Source organism: Solanum stenotomum, chromosome 3, assembly GCF_019186545.1.
Source record: "Solanum stenotomum isolate F172 chromosome 3, ASM1918654v1, whole genome shotgun sequence".
Taxonomy (NCBI): domain Eukaryota; kingdom Viridiplantae; phylum Streptophyta; class Magnoliopsida; order Solanales; family Solanaceae; genus Solanum; species Solanum stenotomum.
Genome location: NC_064284.1, coordinates 11,464,706 through 11,483,719, shown reverse-complemented (window position 1 = coordinate 11,483,719; position 19,014 = coordinate 11,464,706). Strand labels below are relative to the sequence as shown.

General features: G+C 34.4%; 2 protein-coding genes across 8 annotated transcripts; both read right to left on the bottom strand.

The window, feature by feature from the left end:
* Positions 1–1,463: 1,463 nt before the first annotated feature.
* On the bottom strand, positions 1,464–2,309 carry LOC125858669 (nuclear transcription factor Y subunit C-1-like). Its single transcript, XM_049538497.1, has one exon. It carries the CDS (start codon positions 2,307–2,309, stop codon positions 1,464–1,466), a length of 846 nt encoding a protein of 281 aa, XP_049394454.1.
* Positions 2,310–5,212: 2,903 nt separating this feature from the next.
* On the bottom strand, positions 5,213–18,437 carry LOC125860210 (nuclear transcription factor Y subunit C-1-like). Of its 7 annotated transcripts, none has more exons than XM_049540130.1 (5): positions 17,721–18,437; positions 15,436–15,490; positions 15,357–15,394; positions 10,250–10,337; positions 5,213–6,101 (listed from the first exon to the last, which is right to left on the bottom strand). In XM_049540130.1, exons 1-2 carry the CDS (start codon positions 18,407–18,409, stop codon positions 15,487–15,489), a joined length of 693 nt encoding a protein of 230 aa, XP_049396087.1. In that variant the 5' UTR covers positions 18,410–18,437; the 3' UTR covers positions 5,213–6,101; positions 10,250–10,337; positions 15,357–15,394; positions 15,436–15,486. The 7 variants fall into 7 exon arrangements, with proteins under 7 accessions (XP_049396087.1, XP_049396081.1, XP_049396086.1 ...); XM_049540126.1 differs by adding an exon at positions 7,946–8,023 and having other exon boundaries at positions 5,505–5,544; positions 15,371–15,490; XM_049540128.1 differs by lacking the exon at positions 5,213–6,101 and adding exons at positions 7,761–7,797; positions 7,946–8,023 and having other exon boundaries at positions 15,357–15,490.
* Positions 18,438–19,014: the final 577 nt, after the last annotated feature.

The following is a 19,014-nucleotide window of genomic DNA, read 5'->3' as shown; positions in this document are numbered from 1 at the left end:
TCTGTGAAATAACAAGAATACAAGCGGATTACTGAATAGGGATTTAAGAGAGGAGTGGAATAAATAGGGCAATGGATAGAGGTTGTTACAAGGATAAGTTCAGTATCAAAGAATGAAAGCACAAGGATGGTGGTAAAGTCACCATGAACTAGCTAGACTATAAACAATCTACATCAAATTTCCCCATGCATTTTCTCTATCAAGTAATAAATGTTGTACATAAATTTACAGAGTAATGAGAAGAAGCACGGCACATGACACACATCAGAAGATGAACACCAACCAGCCAAGTGGGAAAACCTTAAACCACATGAGCTTCTAGTCATCTACCATGAAGAGAAAGTGGGTGACGCGCTAATTGCTCATGCAAAGTCCCAAATATTTGGTACCATAGCCGCCCTAGTTTCTCTTTCTTGTCATTCACGCTAACGACAGAAAAGGAGAAAAAAAATGGTTATAACTAACCAAATCCAACTATCCTAGTTCTTCGGATATACTCTGGATTTACTTTCCTCTAAGACATACTCTTGAGCCAATGGGGTTAGAAATGAATTTAATCCCACTTTACCTACCGGCCACGTGTTCAATATGCATTAGCATGACCAATAATTACTGGTGTACTTTGCAACACTGATAAAGACATCAGATATCAGTTGTTTCTCAGGATGGTTTTTCAATACTTACTGAAATACAAATGTTATCAAAAGAAAAATCAGTTGTTTCTCAGGATAATAGGTAACACCGTAACGGTTATGGATGGCATATGCCAAGCATGCATATATAACCATTGCATTGGTAAGAAAATTGAAACATACGCTTTGGCTCCATCTTGGCATCAACAGCAATAATGTTTGCCACTGTGAGGAAACTTGTGGTTTCCAATTAAAAGAATCAATCATGAACTCCTTTATAATATACAGTATCAAACAATTGTGTGAAAGCATATCTATCTATTGCTATAAATTTGGATACGACAAAATCCACATATGCCAAATCATTTTCTCCACTAATGCAAAATACAGAAGAAGTCATTGATGAAAGTCTAGACAGTGCAACATCAATGAGAGATTGCAGAAAAAGAATTGTTTTTAAAAGTAGAGAGAGAATGCAAAAAATTATACAAGTACTGCACTTGAAATTAGTTAAGAATTAAGATTTCCCTAAATGCAAGAAGGCAAACATATAAAAACCGAAAATGTTTGTAGCTACTATCTGATAGAGTGAAATAAAAACAAACAACAAAAAAAGTCGCAGTTTTAACAGCAAACCCCTTGAGCGGAAACTTAGTGCATACTTTTTCCATGGAGACAAACCCCCTCCGGCGGAAAACGTTCCCTTCGTCAGTTCTCAGAAAGAAGAAAGTTACCACCTTGAACGAAAATGGAATAAAGCAATGGACTTAACTAATTAATTAAATTTTTTTGTAACCCTAGGTGTGAATTAAGGAAATGACAAAGTTACCTTTAAGGACCAAAGTTACCCTGTCCACCGTTCCCTCCACCAGCATTGGAATTATCACCAGCAGGCTGCCACGCCTGCAATGGAGGCTGAACGTACACTGAAGGAGCAACCACAGGCATAGCAGGCCCTCCTATCATCACCTCAGGCATAGCAGGCCCTCCTAGCATCGGCCCAGGCATAGCAAGCCCTCCCGGCATCACCCCAGGCATAGCAGGCCCTCCTAGCATCGGCCCAGGCATAGCAAGCCCTCCTGGCATCACCCCAGGCATAGCAGGCCCTCCTAGCATCACCCCAGGAATAGCAAGCTGTCCCATTGGAGGATAAAAGTAAGGAAAACCACCACCTGCTGTGGGGCCCACCATGCCAGGCCCAAAACCAGTAGCCACTTCATTGATCTCATCCGCAGGGACGACGTCAGCAAGGAAATCAAAAATCTCAGTCCGCCTAATAGCGGCAGCGAAGTCAGTTTTCTTAAGAGTCCCACGGTTGTTTTCTTGGGCGTGAAACCAGGAACGAAGAGTGAGCTCCAGAACAAAGAGCTCACATGCCTTTGAAAACAAAATCGGTGTTTCAGCAGACACCTTGAGGACATTGTTTTCAGATTTTATAATCCTCTTGATCCTGGAAATGGGAAACTGGTGATGCTTAAAATCATCCAGCTCCTCAATTTCTTCACGCTGGCAGTTCCAGAAAATCCTCATTTGCTCTTCCACCTGCTGCTGCTGCTGCAGCTGCAGCTGTTCATGCTGCTGCAGCATCAGCATTTGGTGTAAGGGGTAACCAGGGTACAGAGGCTCCGCCGATTGCTGATGATTGTTCTCCATGGGTTGTTGATGATTGTTCTCCATGGGTTTTTGGTAGAGGAGCGGATTTTTCTATGTAAAACTGTTAACACAGACCGAGAAATGGAAGAATGAAGAAGAAAACTACGTACTCATTAAGCTTTATTGCAGATTGTGACAAATTTGGATTGTAGCTTTACTCGGATTTTAGGCTTCATGTATGAACTGTATTTTGGTTTTTAGTGTGAGTTCACACCAGTTCTCCTTCCCCAGTTTAACTCTTTCCCATTTTTTGCCATTTTCGGAAAAGGAAAAATCACTGGTGTGTTCACACACGTTTCTGCGTCTCTTTATTTTCCTATTTTTCTCATTCTAAACGGCAAATGTTATTAGTACTCCCTCTATTTCAAATTAATTAAATTGTTTGAGATATTTTTTATTTTTTAAATTAATTTAATTATTTAGTTTTTAAGATTATTTTTCGAGTATTCTTCCAATTTTATTCTTCATTAGTTAGTATTGAAATTAGTGATTAAGTAATATTTAGTTATTTTAATTATAAATTTTACATAATTAATGAGGGTAAAAATGAAAAGTTATATCTAATTTATGTCTTAATCTTCTTTTCTTAAAGAGTGTGAAATACCTTAACAATTCAACTAATTTGAAATGAAGGGAGTATATTCTTTTTTTAGTAGAAAGGATATTATATATTTATTTATATTTATAATTAAAACATTTAACATTACATTATCACAATTAATACCCATAGATTGTCAAGACGGGCTAATTTATTACATGTAGTTTGTAATATTAGTTTATTAGATAGTACTTCTTTTTTATTTGCCTTGAGGAACTCGTTAATAGTGTTAGGAGGATTCTTTATTAAATATTTTTTTTCATTATCATTATTTTATTGATTGATTATTTATTAAAGTTTTAATTCTTCATTTATGGATTCTTCGATATTCTTTCTCTAATCATATAATAGTATATGTATATGCTTTCGGACAGTACTAGTCTATAGACTTCACCTGTCTATTCTTAGTCAATAGTGTTTCATTAAGGTGACTCTTGCTAAGTCCTTCTAAGCTTTAAGTACATTTATTTAAAAGAGAATTGAGTCTAATCTAGCACATTAATCTTTAGATACTCAACGTATTCAAAATATGTATTAGCTTATAAGACTTTTTGGACTATCCAAGATCCTTAGGTAGGTTATACGCTTTTATAATAAATGTGCACCTATTATATACATATTTTATTCTTCTTCTTGCATAAATTTTATAAGGACTTACATATGGCTGACAACTTTCACATATTTATAACAAGTAAGATTAAGTCATTCACCTGGTCTGAGATATATAATACTACAATATATCTCATAGAATTAATTATTTTTTTTGTATATTATTGCACTGTTTGTTCTCAAAAACTTCTATGACCTTAATCAATTTCTTTGGCATGACAAACACCTAAGATTAGAATACTAGAATAGAAATAAAAACTGACTCTATTGATTGTATTATTTTAGCATAAGAAAAAAAAATTAATGGTCCATGACTATATCCTCCCTAGCATCTTATCTATGAGAGATTTACATTAAACGAATGAACTTATCTTTGTGCTCAAAGAGACTCCCAAATACTTGAATGGTAAACTTATCTTATGAAAAGTGAGTTCATTTTGGATGGTAATGGAAGTATCATGAGGTCCTCTTTGGAATTGTGGTAAGATATTCAATAGCAAAGATATGTCCCTCATCAAAAATTCAAACATGAAGGTGTCAAACCAAGAAATTTCACTAAGTAGTGATGATGAAAATTTAGCTAACTTAGGGTGTGTTTGGTAGGAAGGAAAACATTTTCCGGAAAATGTTTTTCAATTTTCTCATGTTTGGTTGGGTTAAATGTTTTGGAAAATGTTTCCAAATCAACTCATTTTCTTAAAATTTAAGGAAAATGACTTTTCTTCAAAACTTAAGAAAAACATTTTCCAAAATTCTCTTCCAACTTCAAATTATAATTTAAAAATCAATTTATTTTGTCCCTACCCTCAAACCAGCCCCCCAACCACCCCCCTCCCTGCAAAAAAAGTTTTGAAGTTTGTTTTTAACTTCAATTTTCTTACCCCCACCCTCCACCCTACTTCCAGCCCCCTACCACCCCTCCCCCCCAAAAAAAAAATTAAGTTTATTTTTTAAAAAATATTTTCAACTTCAAATTTTTATTTTTTCACCCCTACCCTCGCCCCCCCTCCCTTGCGCTAGCCCCCCACCCCAACCCTCCCCCCCCCAAAAAAAAATAATAATTACGTTTGTTCTTAAAAAATATTTTCAATTTCAAAAATTATTTTCTACTCTAGTAATAAAAGATATTTCTCAAAAACATTTTTCATTCATAAATCAAACATTAAAAGACCTTTCCGGAAAATATTTTCTACTCGCCAACCAAACATGAAAAAATAAATCAAAAATCTACTTGTTTTCCAGGAAAACATTTTCCGTTCATACCAAACACACCCTTAATGATGACCTCAAGTATTAACACATCAACTTAATTATTTTAGAAAACACAAATAATTCAGACTTGATTGAGATATCAAATATCCTCATAAATAGTATTTATATCATACATTCCGTGAAAAACCTATTCATTTATCAAGTATTTGAATCATTGTTATCTAATCTTACGAATTAAAATGGATTAGACTACAATAGGCACTAAGCATATTAACTTTCATGTTATAACATAAATGAAACATTTGCTCTAACATCTCAGATTCCATTACACAAACATGACAAACTTCATCTGTATTTTTGTAATAACATAATTAACATGCAATATATTTAAAACACACCTCCTGAAAATAAACTTGTTTTTGATCTTTGAAGACCATATATAGGTTTCAAAAGGATTCGACAAATACACGAGAATTAGTTTCTAGATGATAGCTAGACTTTACTTCATATTTTTCGAATTAATCAAATATTAAATCAGTCTATCATTAAAAAAAAAACTGAAATAGAAAAAACAAATTCATCATCTTGATTAAGAAAAAGTATTCACCGAATATCCCAAGAGTTAGTGCCATCATATCCTAAGTGTTCAAAAACAATTAATGAGGAACTGATATAGCTCCTTTTTCATTACTCTGGCCACTGTAAACAGCTCCAAGTAATTCTTTTGGCATCTTACTTATGGACTTTCAGATTTTGCGTACATCAAAAGTATATGGTTCCGCTGATCTACAAGTTGAAAAAGACAATCATCTCCTGGATTCAGGCCATAAGCAGTAGTAACTTGTTTCCATCCAGATGTCAAAACATTAAAATCTGATCAGCACAGATATAAAGGAGGTCTAGATTCAACGAGAGAAATAAGGAATACACAAAATGGGAAACAAAGAGAATCTCAGCCAAGTACAAGTACTTAGCATAGAGCGGACTAAATTCTCCAACTAAGCAATATGCCTGAAATCACTCTAGTAAAGAACGACCAGGGTGGTCAGGTGATTGAAAAATGGAACTTAGTACCAGCAATGTAATGTAAGTGCTGCTTCACATGGTGTCCAGATGATGAAAGGATTAGAACTCTCAAAAAAACAATGCAAATGCAGGTCTCGCTTCACGAAAAAATTAGTGCTCCTTTTCCCATATGATATCGTCCTCTTAGATTATAAACCAAAGAATCAATATATCTTATTTACAAAGAGAAACCTAACAGAATGTTTGCATACATATAAGTTGATGGAAATCAGCCAGTTGCTTTGATGAAAAGAAGTATAACAAAGAGATCTTACTAACCAATGGATTCATCTATTTCGAACAAATCATACCTCATAATTATTCAAGGACATCTGCAATAAGAAAACATACTCATTAACTTTAGATTTGAAGAAACAGTGCCATCATTGGAATCTCCTGCTTCACGGGCACTAAACTTGTAACATAGTTATATTTGATCCAAGTATGAAAAATAAGTTATTGAGGGTCAAGTGTGAATCCAAGATGCTTATTTTAACAAATTAGAGCCACCATTTTTTTTTAATCTTAATCAGGTGTACATGAGTTTTTCTTTTCAACATCTGAGTTACAAAGTAATCAGCACTTCACTTCAATCTTAATGAATTTTCAAAAACATGTTAAAGTGTTAAGTCTAAAGGTAGCCTGGAAAAGACATTATTCCCTTTATAACATCTTATTAAATGCAAAAGTTGGATGAAAAGAATTTTTAAAAAAAAAATGGATGAAAAGAATATTAAAAAATGCATGCATCTTCAGCTGTAAACTCAAAACACATATAAACTCGAACACTTTACAAGCCAGTATTGATTAATATTCATAGAGAACTGATAGCATTCATGGTGGCAAACCGGCACACCTCTATTAGGACTTAATGAAGTTTGGAAAGTTAAAGAGATGGTGAGATGCAAGACAATGTTTCTGACCTTCAATGGAAAATCAAAAAGATGCTCATTGTGGAAGAGGATCCCAAGAATTGTGACTACGAGTGTGCTAAGCACACACATTTCATGGTGCAAGTCCAAGCTCGAGAAGAAGAGACCAAATGGGCAAGTGTTTATTATTGATAGATTGAGGTGCATATGGAGCCCAAAAGGAACTGAAAAGCAAGCCCAAGTGGGATGAATTACACTCCCAAAAGGTCTGGAAATTATGCCCAAAAGAGCTGAAATTTGGCGGTTTTTGGTCCAAGAATTGCCACTTCCTTATTTTGTTGGGTAGTTTTGAAAAGTGTGACATTAATTTTAAATGTTTTCCTAGTTTAACTTTTCCTTAGCTTAACATTTTCTAGTTATGTTTTACTACTTATTATTTCCATAAAATTAGAATTCAGATCTCATGATGTCTAGGAGAGGGGTGCACAGTATATAGAGTTCTTCTTCTAGTTTTTCGGACACAACATTGTTATCAATATTATTGAGAGATTCTTCTCTTCACAGTTACACTACCGGGGATTTTTTTAATCAAGTACACTACTTGGTATTTATCATATAACCTTACAAAAACGATTCTTTTAAGAGGTAAGATTATATTCTTTACTTGATTTTTATGGTTCTTAGAATCATAACAAATAATTGTCTTTAATTGTTCAATTAGGGAGTCTAGATCATTTTCATCTAAGATCTCGAATTGAATCTGCTAGTAAATATGATAAACCGTAATATACTAATTAGGTCTACTACAATCAATTAGGATTTTTAGTAATTACTTGGGAGATTTGGGGATTTATTTCTCGAATTTCGATTCTAGTCTTTGATCTTTGTATTTTTCGCCTCCGCATTATTTTCTTGTTTTTCATTCAAATAACTTGATTCTTATCCAAGACCACATCAAATAGTAAGAATATTGCAATAATGCAATCCACCAAAATGACAGAGGGAATCATAATTAAACAAGGTGTTACTAGAAATCTCAGCCATCGGTCTCCATCAAACATGAATAGATAGATGACTGCATTAAGGGATGGTGTATCTCCTGAATTAGCAGGTTCACTTTTGATGACTTTTTCACTACCATTCACATACTCTCCTCCTGAATCTTGTACATAACAATCAGCAAAAAGATGCTCAAAGGCAGTTCAAAGCACAACACCAAAATGCAAATGGCCATGGGCAGTACGAAAAAGGAAACCAGATTAAATAAGTTGTGAAGATATATAAGAATGAAATCAATAGCATACCATGTATTGCTGTAGCAGGAGCAAATGCTTCTGTTGTTATCTCCTCAAATTCTTTCTTGACTAGTCTTTCTTCCCTAGCTTCATGTGGCAAAAACATTTACCATGTAAAATCCAATAAAGTCACAAGATAAGGATGTCTACTAGCCGAACAAGTGAAACTCAAGCTTGAGAATTTCAACAGGCCTAAATTAAAACCAGCAATTTCATGTCAAAAACTCTTTAATTCCTACTTCGCTGATTAAGCAACCCAGCAAGGAAAGGAGAGCACGATTGTTTACGCGGAGTATCAAACATCTGTCTCCCAAATGGATCGCCGAAATTGTGATTCCCTTTTTATACCCAGTGCTTCTAAATTTAAGTTGTCGATCTCAAAATAGAAATGTGGTTCTGTTTGAGATCACAAACTGGCTTCAACATGATTATCATTTCCATCGACACCTTTTAAAGGAATGCTAGTTCTTTCTGCTACAGGTTTGCTCGCTGCCATTTCTTTTTTAAGAAGGGGAAAAAATGGCAGCAAGCAAACCTGTTGCAGAAGGAACTAGCAGTCCTTTAAAAGGTGTTAATGGAACTGATAAAAATGTTGAAGCCAATTTGTCATCTCAAACAGAACCACATTTACATGTTGAGATCGACAACTTAAATTCAGAAGCACTGTTATCAAAGCTTAAAGCACAATATGCCGTCTTCTTAATCATATTGAGCATATCTATCAATCATACAAAAATGTTTCATCCTCATCTATAGCTGAATGTACTGATTGTCCTTTCCCAGTGTCACTGTCAGTATGTGACCTTTTCAGACTATGTTTTACTCTTTTCCTAAACAGAAAAGACGCTGCCCCCCCNCCCCCCCCCCCCCCCCCCCCTCCCATTTCCAAGCATCCTGGCAACCCAACCCATCATAATTTTTTGTTATTCTCCAACTTCCCAATCTTGTAAGTTTTTACAAAACCTCATATCCCACAACACTTCTCCCCCTTGTTAACTCCATAATTGGATAATCGACATCCTTTTTTGGCAAGAAATTCTATACATGTTAGGGAAAGTGAGACTCAAAGTATTGTTCCCACACCATCTCTGATCCCAAAAACTCACCACACTCCCCTAACCCACTCGAAAAGATGTATTCTCATTGAACTCTTCCCATCCCTTTAAAATAATCCTCCGTCGTCCACAATCGATAGGGAGTGAAGCATTTCAACCCACCTCAAAGGCCTCATACATCTCTACAATCACCCTTCTCCAAAAAGCATTAACATCTATGCCAAATCTCCATAACCACTTTCACCAAAGTGTCATGTTAAAGAGCCTTATGTCACGGACTTATACTTCAACTATAAGGCTCTGTGCGGCACTCGACAACTTACTCATGACTCTTTCACGATCTTGTAAGCTCAAGTAAGCCTTTTCAAACTTAGATTGCTAAGAGAACGAAGAAAGACCCAAGAGAGTTAAAAAAAAAGGCATTGTATTGCTTTGGAAGATTGCTTACAACTTTGCTTGGTTTACAAATGAGAGCCCCTCTATTTATGCTACAATCCAAGGGGCTAAAGTGTAAATAAAAATTGTTACACAAGTCCTTGCATATTTACAAGTTAGTCCCTCTTCGAGAATTCTCTACAAGTCTCAAGAATTCCAAAGCCTTCCAAGAAATCTTCTAGGGCGTTCTAGAGTCTTCTCCAAACCTCTCCACGACTCTAGATTCTTCCCCCCTTATTTTAATGCCTAACTTATATGACAAAGTGGCGGGTCATGACACTTAGATCCTTATAACAAGACAACCCCAACATTTCTATTTTTGAGGGAGGGAGAAGGGGAAAGCCTCAAACCAAATGAGTTAGGGTTGGCTATATGAATTCTCTGTATAATTGCTTTGTCAAAAAAAATTCTCTATATTAATTATTTTGTCTGAAACTAGAGTAAAATTAACCAGCTAAAAGAGACATCCTAAATCTTCATTATTAAATCATTTTAAATTGATAATTGATAGATACCAATTTATGATTCTAAAAATCTACTTCCTTACAGAATTTCTTATCAGACACTTCAAAAAAGGTACTTTTTTAATTTGTAAAAACATTATCCACAAAATCCAGAACAGAATCTCACAATCAAAGCATTAAAAACCAAAAGTATTCGAGATGAATTAAGCAAGATAACTAAATTCCTAGAACTCCATAGTCATCTAGCAACACAGATTTAAAAGAAAAAAAAAGGTTATATATAAATGATCACATACATCCACACGTATGCATATATATAACATGTAAATATATACCAAAGCATAAATCATCATACTCACAAGAACAACGGCAGATTAACAGTTACAGCAATCCCAATGAAGCCATGAATGAAACAACATGGAAGCATTTGATTAAAAGTAGTTTTACCTGCAAAAGGAAGGAAAGGTGAACCGCATAGAGTGAGTCATCATTGAATTTCCACCCAAAAAAAATAATTCTTTCTTTTGCTTCTAGCTATACATAGTGTTGATCGAACCCTAAAGAAATGTGCAATTTTGGTTGGAAAAACAAATTTTCAGAAAAAAGAGAAGGCTTTGTTTTTCTGCATGTAAAGTATTTTTTTCAGGTTTGGCTTGGCCCTTTATATAGACCTTTTACAGTTGGGGGAGGGGGTTAGTAGAGTTCAAACCCTTACCATAGTTAATTTTTAAAATACTTAAATTTGGAGAGTATAATTTTTAAAAATATTATTTTGGGCTATATGCAGTAATTGTAATTTTCCTTGCTAAATTTTCTTTTGTCTTGTCAACATCCTAAGAAAAGTTTTGAATTTCTAACTATAATTGTACATCCTTGAATAGATAGGAATTCATATTTGACTTGATCTTAATATCTAAAATCTATTTTAGATTTAGATAACTTTGACTTTCTGACCAAAAGAACGCAACTAAATAAGCAAAAAATATTTAGTGTTAAAAGATTTTGATTCACGATTTTTTCTTAAAGGTGCAAATACTACTATTCAGATCACCATCTACTAACTTTCATTTCTATTTTTGGAATATTAAATTGAAACTACTATTTATGAAGTTCTCTTTTTCCTCCTTTTTCAAGAATAAAGTCCTTAGTTTTCATTCACCTTAAATTTTTTAACAAACATACCAGACAATGAAGTTAGCACTGAGTTGACGATTAAGAATCTGGCGTAAGACTTCAATGCATATATGATTTAGCCATGTTTTGCTACAGCTGAACAGAGAGTTAAGTTATATACGTTAACTATAATTTTCCTTGCTAAATTTTCCTCCTTATATTTTCTTCGGTCTTTATATCACACCCTGAGAAAAGTTTTGAGTTTCTGACTATAAATATACTTCCTTGAATGGATAGGAATTCATATTCATCTAAAATCAATGTCAGATTTAGTTAACTTTGACTTTCTTACTAAAAGAACGCAAGTAAATAAGGAAAAAAAATTAGTGTTGGAAGATTTTGATTTTTGGTTTTTTGGTGAAGGTGCAAATACTAATATTCAGATCCCGATCTACTAACATCCTTTTCTATTTTTTAAATATCAAATTGACATACTATTAACAACATTTAGTTTCCCTCTTTTTTCAACAATGAAGTCCGTAGTTTATATTTACCTTAACTTTTTCATCAAATGACAATGAAGTTGGCACTGAATTGATGATGAAGAATCTGGTGTAAAGTTTTAATGACTAGTATAATTTAGCCATGTTGTTGCTACTATTGAATAGAGATTTGTATTACTCAATGCTTCTACACAGATATTAAAGGTCTACTGTAATTCTACAGAAAACAATATGAACTTTGATTTGTGTCTTCTGATTAACCTAAGCTAGAAGGAATAATGTTTTTGTATCAAAGCAAAAATCACGTGTTCACTCATATATTGTCCAAAGAATAAAAGTTGGACTCAGAACTATTAGTTACAACTTCTTGTCTTTATCTGATCCATTCCCATCTGCGCAATCATCTCACTAACAAAATATTGTCTTTTGCAAAACCTCCTACACTGCTTAATGTTGAAGCTACTATTTCTTTACATTCACTAAGAAATGACAGAAGCAGATAAGACTGGTAAGGAAGAGAAGGAACAAATGCATTCTACATTCATTACAAATGTAATAATGTACCACAAACAGTGATCATGACCTATGATCATAAACTACAAATGATAATAGGGCTGGCAAAATAGGCAGATCGGGTCAAATTCAGAAGGGTCAAAATGGGTCAAGGAAATTATGGGTTAAGAGTCAACCCGCCCAAAGTTTATTTGGGTCAAGATGGGTCATAACCCAAATTTCCCTTCTTTTTAAACATATAGTGCACCCATGATTATGATTCAGTGATTTATCTATGTTAATGTGATTTTAACCTAATAAATTAGAGTAGTTATGCCATGCAATAAGATTTGTGCTAATTTAGTTATGTTGAGATTGCATAAAATGATGAAATTAATGGAATCGTCATCACCCTAGTAACCAAGCTCCACACCTACATCATTGACCACTATGAGGGTGTTTGGATTGGCTTATTTTAAGGGGGTGTTTGGATTGACTCTTTTTAAGTAGCTTAAAAGCTATAAGTTGGGAATACCCTACTTTTGGCTTTTAGCTTATTTTTGTACTTTTTCAGCCTAAAAGAAAGTGCTTAAAAACACTTCTTGTCTTTCCCAAACACCTCCAAAAATAAACAAGAGCTTAAAAGCCAAAAGCTACTTAAAATAAGCCACGGTCCGAACACCCAAGTAGCTTTTGGATTTTAAGCTCTTTTTTATTTTTGGAGGTGTTTGAGAAAGACGAAAGTGCTTTTAAGCACTTCTTTTTTAGGCTGAAAAAATACAAAAAAAAAAGCTAAAAATCAAACGTTGGATATTCCCAAGTTATGAATCTTAGCTTTAGCTTATAAGCTACTTAAAATAGCCAATCAAAACACCGTTATGTCATGTAGAAAGTTAGAATTAAAGAATTGCCAATAAAGGAAAGAGACAGTCTTTTTTAACTAACTAAAAATGAAATATAGACAAACAAATTAAAACGGATGGAGTATTTATGTAGTTTTTCTTTTTGCTCCTTTTTCAAGAACGAAGTCCTTAGTTTTCATTTACCTTAATATTTTCAACCTACATAGTGACAAAGAAGATAGCACTTAGTTGATGATTAAGAATCTAGTGTAAAATTTTAATGACTTGATATATGATTTAGCCATGTTTTGCTACTGCTGAACAAAAAGTTGGGCAATATACATTAAATGTAATTTCCCTTGCTAAATTTTCTGCCTTATATTTTCTTCGATCTTTTAAATTACATCCTGAGAAAAGTTGTGAATTTCTGACTATAAATACTTCCTTCAATAGATAGAACTTCATAATGGACTTCATCATAATATCTAAAATCTATTTCAGATTTAGTCAACTTTGACTTTCTTACTAAAAAAACACAAGTAAATAAGGAAAAAAAATTAGTGTTGAAGATTTTGATTCTTGGTTTTTGGCTGAAGGTGCAAATACTAATATTCAGATCACCATCTACTAACTTCATTTTCTATTTTTGGAATATCAAATGGAAAATTTTATTTATGAGGTTTTTCGTTTTCCTCCTTTTTCAAGAATGAACTCCTTAGGTTTCATTTACCACCATCTACTAACTTCATTTTCTATTTTTGGAATATCAAATGGAAAACACTATTTATGAGGTTTTTCGTTTTCCTCCTTTTTCAAGAATGAACTCCTAAGGTTTCACTTACCTCTACCTTTTCGACTAACATAGTGACAATGAAGTTAGCTCTGAGATGTTGATTAAGAATCAATTGTAAAGTTTTAATGACTAATATATGATTTAGCCATGTTTTGCTACTGATGAACAGAGAATTGGGTTACATACGACTTTCATTTTCCTTGCTAAATTTCCTTCCTTATATTTTCTTTGGTCTTTTATATCACATCCTGAGATTTTTTTGAATTTTCGACTGTAATTATACTTCCATGAATAGATAGGAATTCATATCTGACTTCATTGTAATATCTAAAATCTATTTCAGATTTAGTTAACTTTGACTTTCTTACAAAAAGAACGCAAGTAAATAAGAAAAGAAATTTAGTGCTGAAGAATTTGATTCTTGTTTTTTTGGTGAATGTGCAAATACTAATATTCAAATCACCATCTACTAACTTCCTTTCCTATTTTTTGAAAATACTATTTCTAATGTTTTTCTTTTTCCTCCTTTTTCAAGTATGAAGTCCTTAGTTTACATATTTACCTCAACCTTTTCAACCAACATAGTGACAAAGAAGTTAGAACTGAGTTGATAACTAAAAAACTGGTGAAAATTTTTAATGAATGATAAAAATGACTTAGCCATGTTGTTGCTACTGTTGAATAGAGAATTGTATTACTCAATGCTTCTGCACAAGGTCTAAGACTACAATTCTGCTGAAAATAACATGAACTCTGACTTGTGTCATCTGATTAACCTAAACTAGAAGGAACATTGTTTTGTATCAGAGTGAAAATCACTTTTTCACTCAGATACTGTCCAAAAAATAGAAGTTGAACTCAAAATTCTCAAGTTACAACTTGTTGTTTTTATCTGATCCTTTCCCATATGTGTGATCACATGACTAGCAAAATATAGTCTTTTGCCAAACCTCCTACACTGCTTAATGTTAAAGCTACTATCTCTTTACATTCACTAAGAAATGACAGAATTAGATAAGACTTGTAAGGAAGAGAAGGAACAAATGCATTCTCCAGTTCTTAAAAAATGTAATAAGTGTTTTTCATCAAAAAAAATAAGTAACAATGTACCACAAATAGAGATCATGACACGTAATTATTAGGCCAACAGCCAACCCGCCCAAAGTTTATATGGATCAAGATGGGTCAAACAACGGGTCATAACCCAAATCTCTCCTCTTTTTAAGCATAACAACAGGAGAACTCATTAAAGTTCTGAGTTTGAAGCTGGTGGTATGTATAAGAGTGCATTCATGTTTATGGTTCAGTGATTTATCTATGTCAATGAGATTTTAATCTAACAAATTAGACTAATTGTGCCATCCAAGCTTTGCAAAAAAAAATTGTGCTAATTTAGTTATGTTGAGATAGCATAAATGACGGAATCATAATCACCCAAGTCACTAAGTTCCGCACCTACATCATTGACCACTACGCCAAACTGCCCCACTAGGCTTACTAATCATCCTATAACCAATACGCCTTGGTGGCTCCATCATACCACTATAGCAAGGAGCAACAGTCAAAATACTAAAGGGCCAACGGAGAACTGATTAAAGTAACATAACACGATTATTATGCGAAAAGTAAGATAAGTTCATTACACTAAACACCACAACTCCATAAGCATTCAAATAAACTAGACAGTTTTATACCGAAAACGACTAAAAGATTCAAGTCATACTGTTGAGCCAGTACCCATAGACAGTAGCAATAAGAAGCATCCATAGTTGACAGGACCTGCAGCATTAGTGACTAAGAGCTTCCGTTGTGCCAGTGCCACTGAGCATTTGGATCAACAGAGAACATGATCTTTAACTGCAACAAGATCAAATAGAAAAATTAGTACAAACAACGAATAAATCAAACCATATGAATGAGAAATTAGTGTCTTGTACCTCAAACAGAATCATATTAAGAAACTACAGCAAACAAATAATAAATAGATAAATTAGCTGCTTAGTCTCGCAAGTACAACAACATCAAGAAACTACAGCTCATCAATAGATAACTGTGGAGTAAGAACTTTTTTTTAGATACTACATATTTGATCATAGCAATCATGTCACCTAAGAGCTAAGATGCCAACAATTTTTTTTATCAAGTCTAAGATGCCAACATCATATCACGCAAATCAAGGCATGCCACAAATGAGTGAAATAACATGAATACAAGAGGATTAATGAATAGGGATTTATGAGAGGGCTGGAATAAATAGGGCAATGGATAGAGGTAATTACAATGATAGTTCAGCATCAAAGAAAGAAAGCACAAGGATTGCGACAAAGTCACCATAAACTAGCTAGACTATAAACAATCTATATCAGATTTCCCCATGCATTTTCTCTATCAAATAATAAAATGCCGTACATGAATTTTCAGAGTAATGAGCACAAGCATGGCACATGACACATATCAGAAGATGAACACCAACCAGACAACTGGAAAAAACCCTACTGGCACGAATATTGGAAATATAAAGATGAGCTTCTTCTCCCGTGAAGAGAAAGTTGTTGACGCACTAACTGCTCATGCAAAGTGCCAAATATCTGGTACCATAGCCGTCCTGGTTTCTCTTTCTGGTCATTCACGCAAACGACAGAAAAGGAGAAAAAAATGGTTATAACTAACCAAATCTAACTATCCCAGTTCTTCGAACTTACTCTGGATTTACTTTCCTATAAGACATACTCTCAAGCCAATGGGGTTAGAAACGAATATAATCCCACTTCACCGACAAGCCACGTGTTCAATATGCATTAGCATGAACAATTATTACTGATGTACATTGCAGCACCGATAAAGACATCAGATATCAATTGTTTCTCGGGGTAATAGGTAATGGTAATGGATGGCATATCCCAAGCATGCATGCATATATAATTATTGCATCGGTAAGACAATTGAAACATATGTTTTGGCTCCATCTTAGCATCAACACCAATAAGGCAATAACAGTTACCACTCTGAGAAAACTTGTAAAATCCGATTAAGAGAATCAATCATGAACTCCTTTATGGTATAGAGAAATCAAGCAATCATGTGGAAAGCATATCAATCTATTGCTCTAAATTCAGATACCACAAAATCAAGATATGCCAAATCATTTTCTCCACTGATGCAATATATAGAAGAGGTGATTGATGAAAGTTTAGACTGTACCTGTAACTCCTATCTCCATGTTGCAACATCAATGAGAGAGTGCAGAAAAAAATTGTTTTTATAAGTAGCGAGAGAATGCACAAAATTATACAAGTACTTTACTCAAATCTAGTTAAGATTTCCCTAAATGCAAGAAGGCAAACATATAAAATGCAAAAATGTTCGTAGCTACTATCTGATAGAGTGAAAGTAAAACAAAGAACAAAAAAATTGCAGTTACAAACCCCATGGGTGGAAACTTTTTTCCATGGAGACAAACCACTCATGGGGAAACGTTCCCTTTGTCGCTTCTCAGAAAGAAATTAAAAAAAAAAAGTTACCACCTTTAACACAAACAATCATGTGGAAAGCATATCAATCTATTGCTCTAAATTCAGATACCACAAAATCAAGATATGCCAAATCATTTTCTCCAGTGATGCAAAATATAGAAGAGGTGATTGATGAAAGTTTAGACTGTACCTGTAACTCCTATCTCCATGTTGCAACATCAATGAGAGAGTGCAGAAAAAAATTGTTTTTATAAGTAAAGAGAGAATGCACAAAATTATACAAGTACTTTACTCAAATTTAGTTAAGATTACCCTAAATGCAAGAAGGCAAACATATAAAATGCAAAAATGTTTGTAGCTACTATCTGATAGAGTGAAAATAAAGCAAAGAACAAAAAAATTGCAGTTACAAACCCCATGGGTGGAAACTTTTTTCCATGGAGACAAACCACTCATGGGGAAACGATCCCTTTGTCGCTTCTCAGAAAGAAATAAAAAAAAATTTTAAAAAAAAGTTGCCACCTTTAACAAAAATGGAAAAAAGCAATTCGACTTGACAAATTAATTCATTTTCTTCTAACCCTAGTAGTGAATTAAGGAAATGACAAAGTTACCTTTGAGGATCACCGTTACCCTGTCCACTGCTCCCTCCAGTAGCATAGGGATTACCGCCAGCAGCATGCCAACCGGACTGCCGCGGGTACAACGGAGGCGGGACGTGCACTGAGGGTGCAACCCAAGGCATAGCACGCCTTCCCATGATTCCCCGGGGTGCAGCAGGTGGTCCCATTGATGGAGCAGGAGGTCCAATTGGGGGAGCAGGAGGTCCCATTGGTGAGTAACAGTACGGGATACCACTTGGTATGTTGCCCAGCATGCCAGGCACAAAACCAGTAACTTCTTCCTCGGTCTCATCCATAGAAATGGCGTCCACAAGGAAATCAAAGAGTTCAGTCTCCCTAAGCACCGTGATGAAGTCGGTCTTTTTCAGAGTCCGACGCTGGTATTCCTGGGCGTTAAGCCAGGAACGATGGGTGAGCTCCTGAATAAAGAGCTCACATGCCTTAGCAATCAGAATAGGCGCTTCAGCAGAAATCATATGGACATCCTTGTCCGATTTCATGATCTTCTTGACTCGGGAAATGGGAAGACTGTGGACCCTAAAATCTCTTATCTGTTTGATCTCTTGAAGCTGAGCTGCCCAAAACAGCTGCTGCTGGAGGAGATGATCGTTCACAGTCGGCTGAGCAGTCGCCGCCGCCGCCTCTGCATTCGCTGCCGCCTCGTCAGAGTGGTTTGCCATGGTTTTTTTTCTGAGCGATAATTTCAATGCTCTCAGACTGAGAGGAATTAAAATGGACTGTGCTCTCTTATATATACCCGGGAGAGGAAAAAAAAACTAAGGACAAATGACGGTTTTAGTCCCTAAGTTATAAGTTTATTTCAAATTTGGTCCCTCTAATAACGGGCTAAACATATTTAACCTTTAATTAACTAAAATGAGTAATTTTGATCCAATCACTAACAGAAGTCCAAACAGTAACGGACATTTTATCCTAAGAAGGGCAAATTGGGTATTACATGTCACAACATTGTAGTATAGTTTTACATTATAAAAACATAGAGAATAGAATTAAATTTGGATTATAACTTTTAAGGTTTTAGACTTTTATTTATGGGTTGAATTTTTTAATATTGTGTGTTCATATATATATTTTTTTCGTCTTTATTTTCTGTATTTTCTCGTTTTTAAAAGAAAAAATCATTTGTGTTCACACACATTAATGGGATGTAATTTATTTTAGTTTACTATGTTTTAAGATAAGAGTTTTGTAGATAATTGAGAAAGAGTTTTGAAATGGAGTTTTACGTTATAAAACATGACAGATGGAGATAAATTTGAATTGT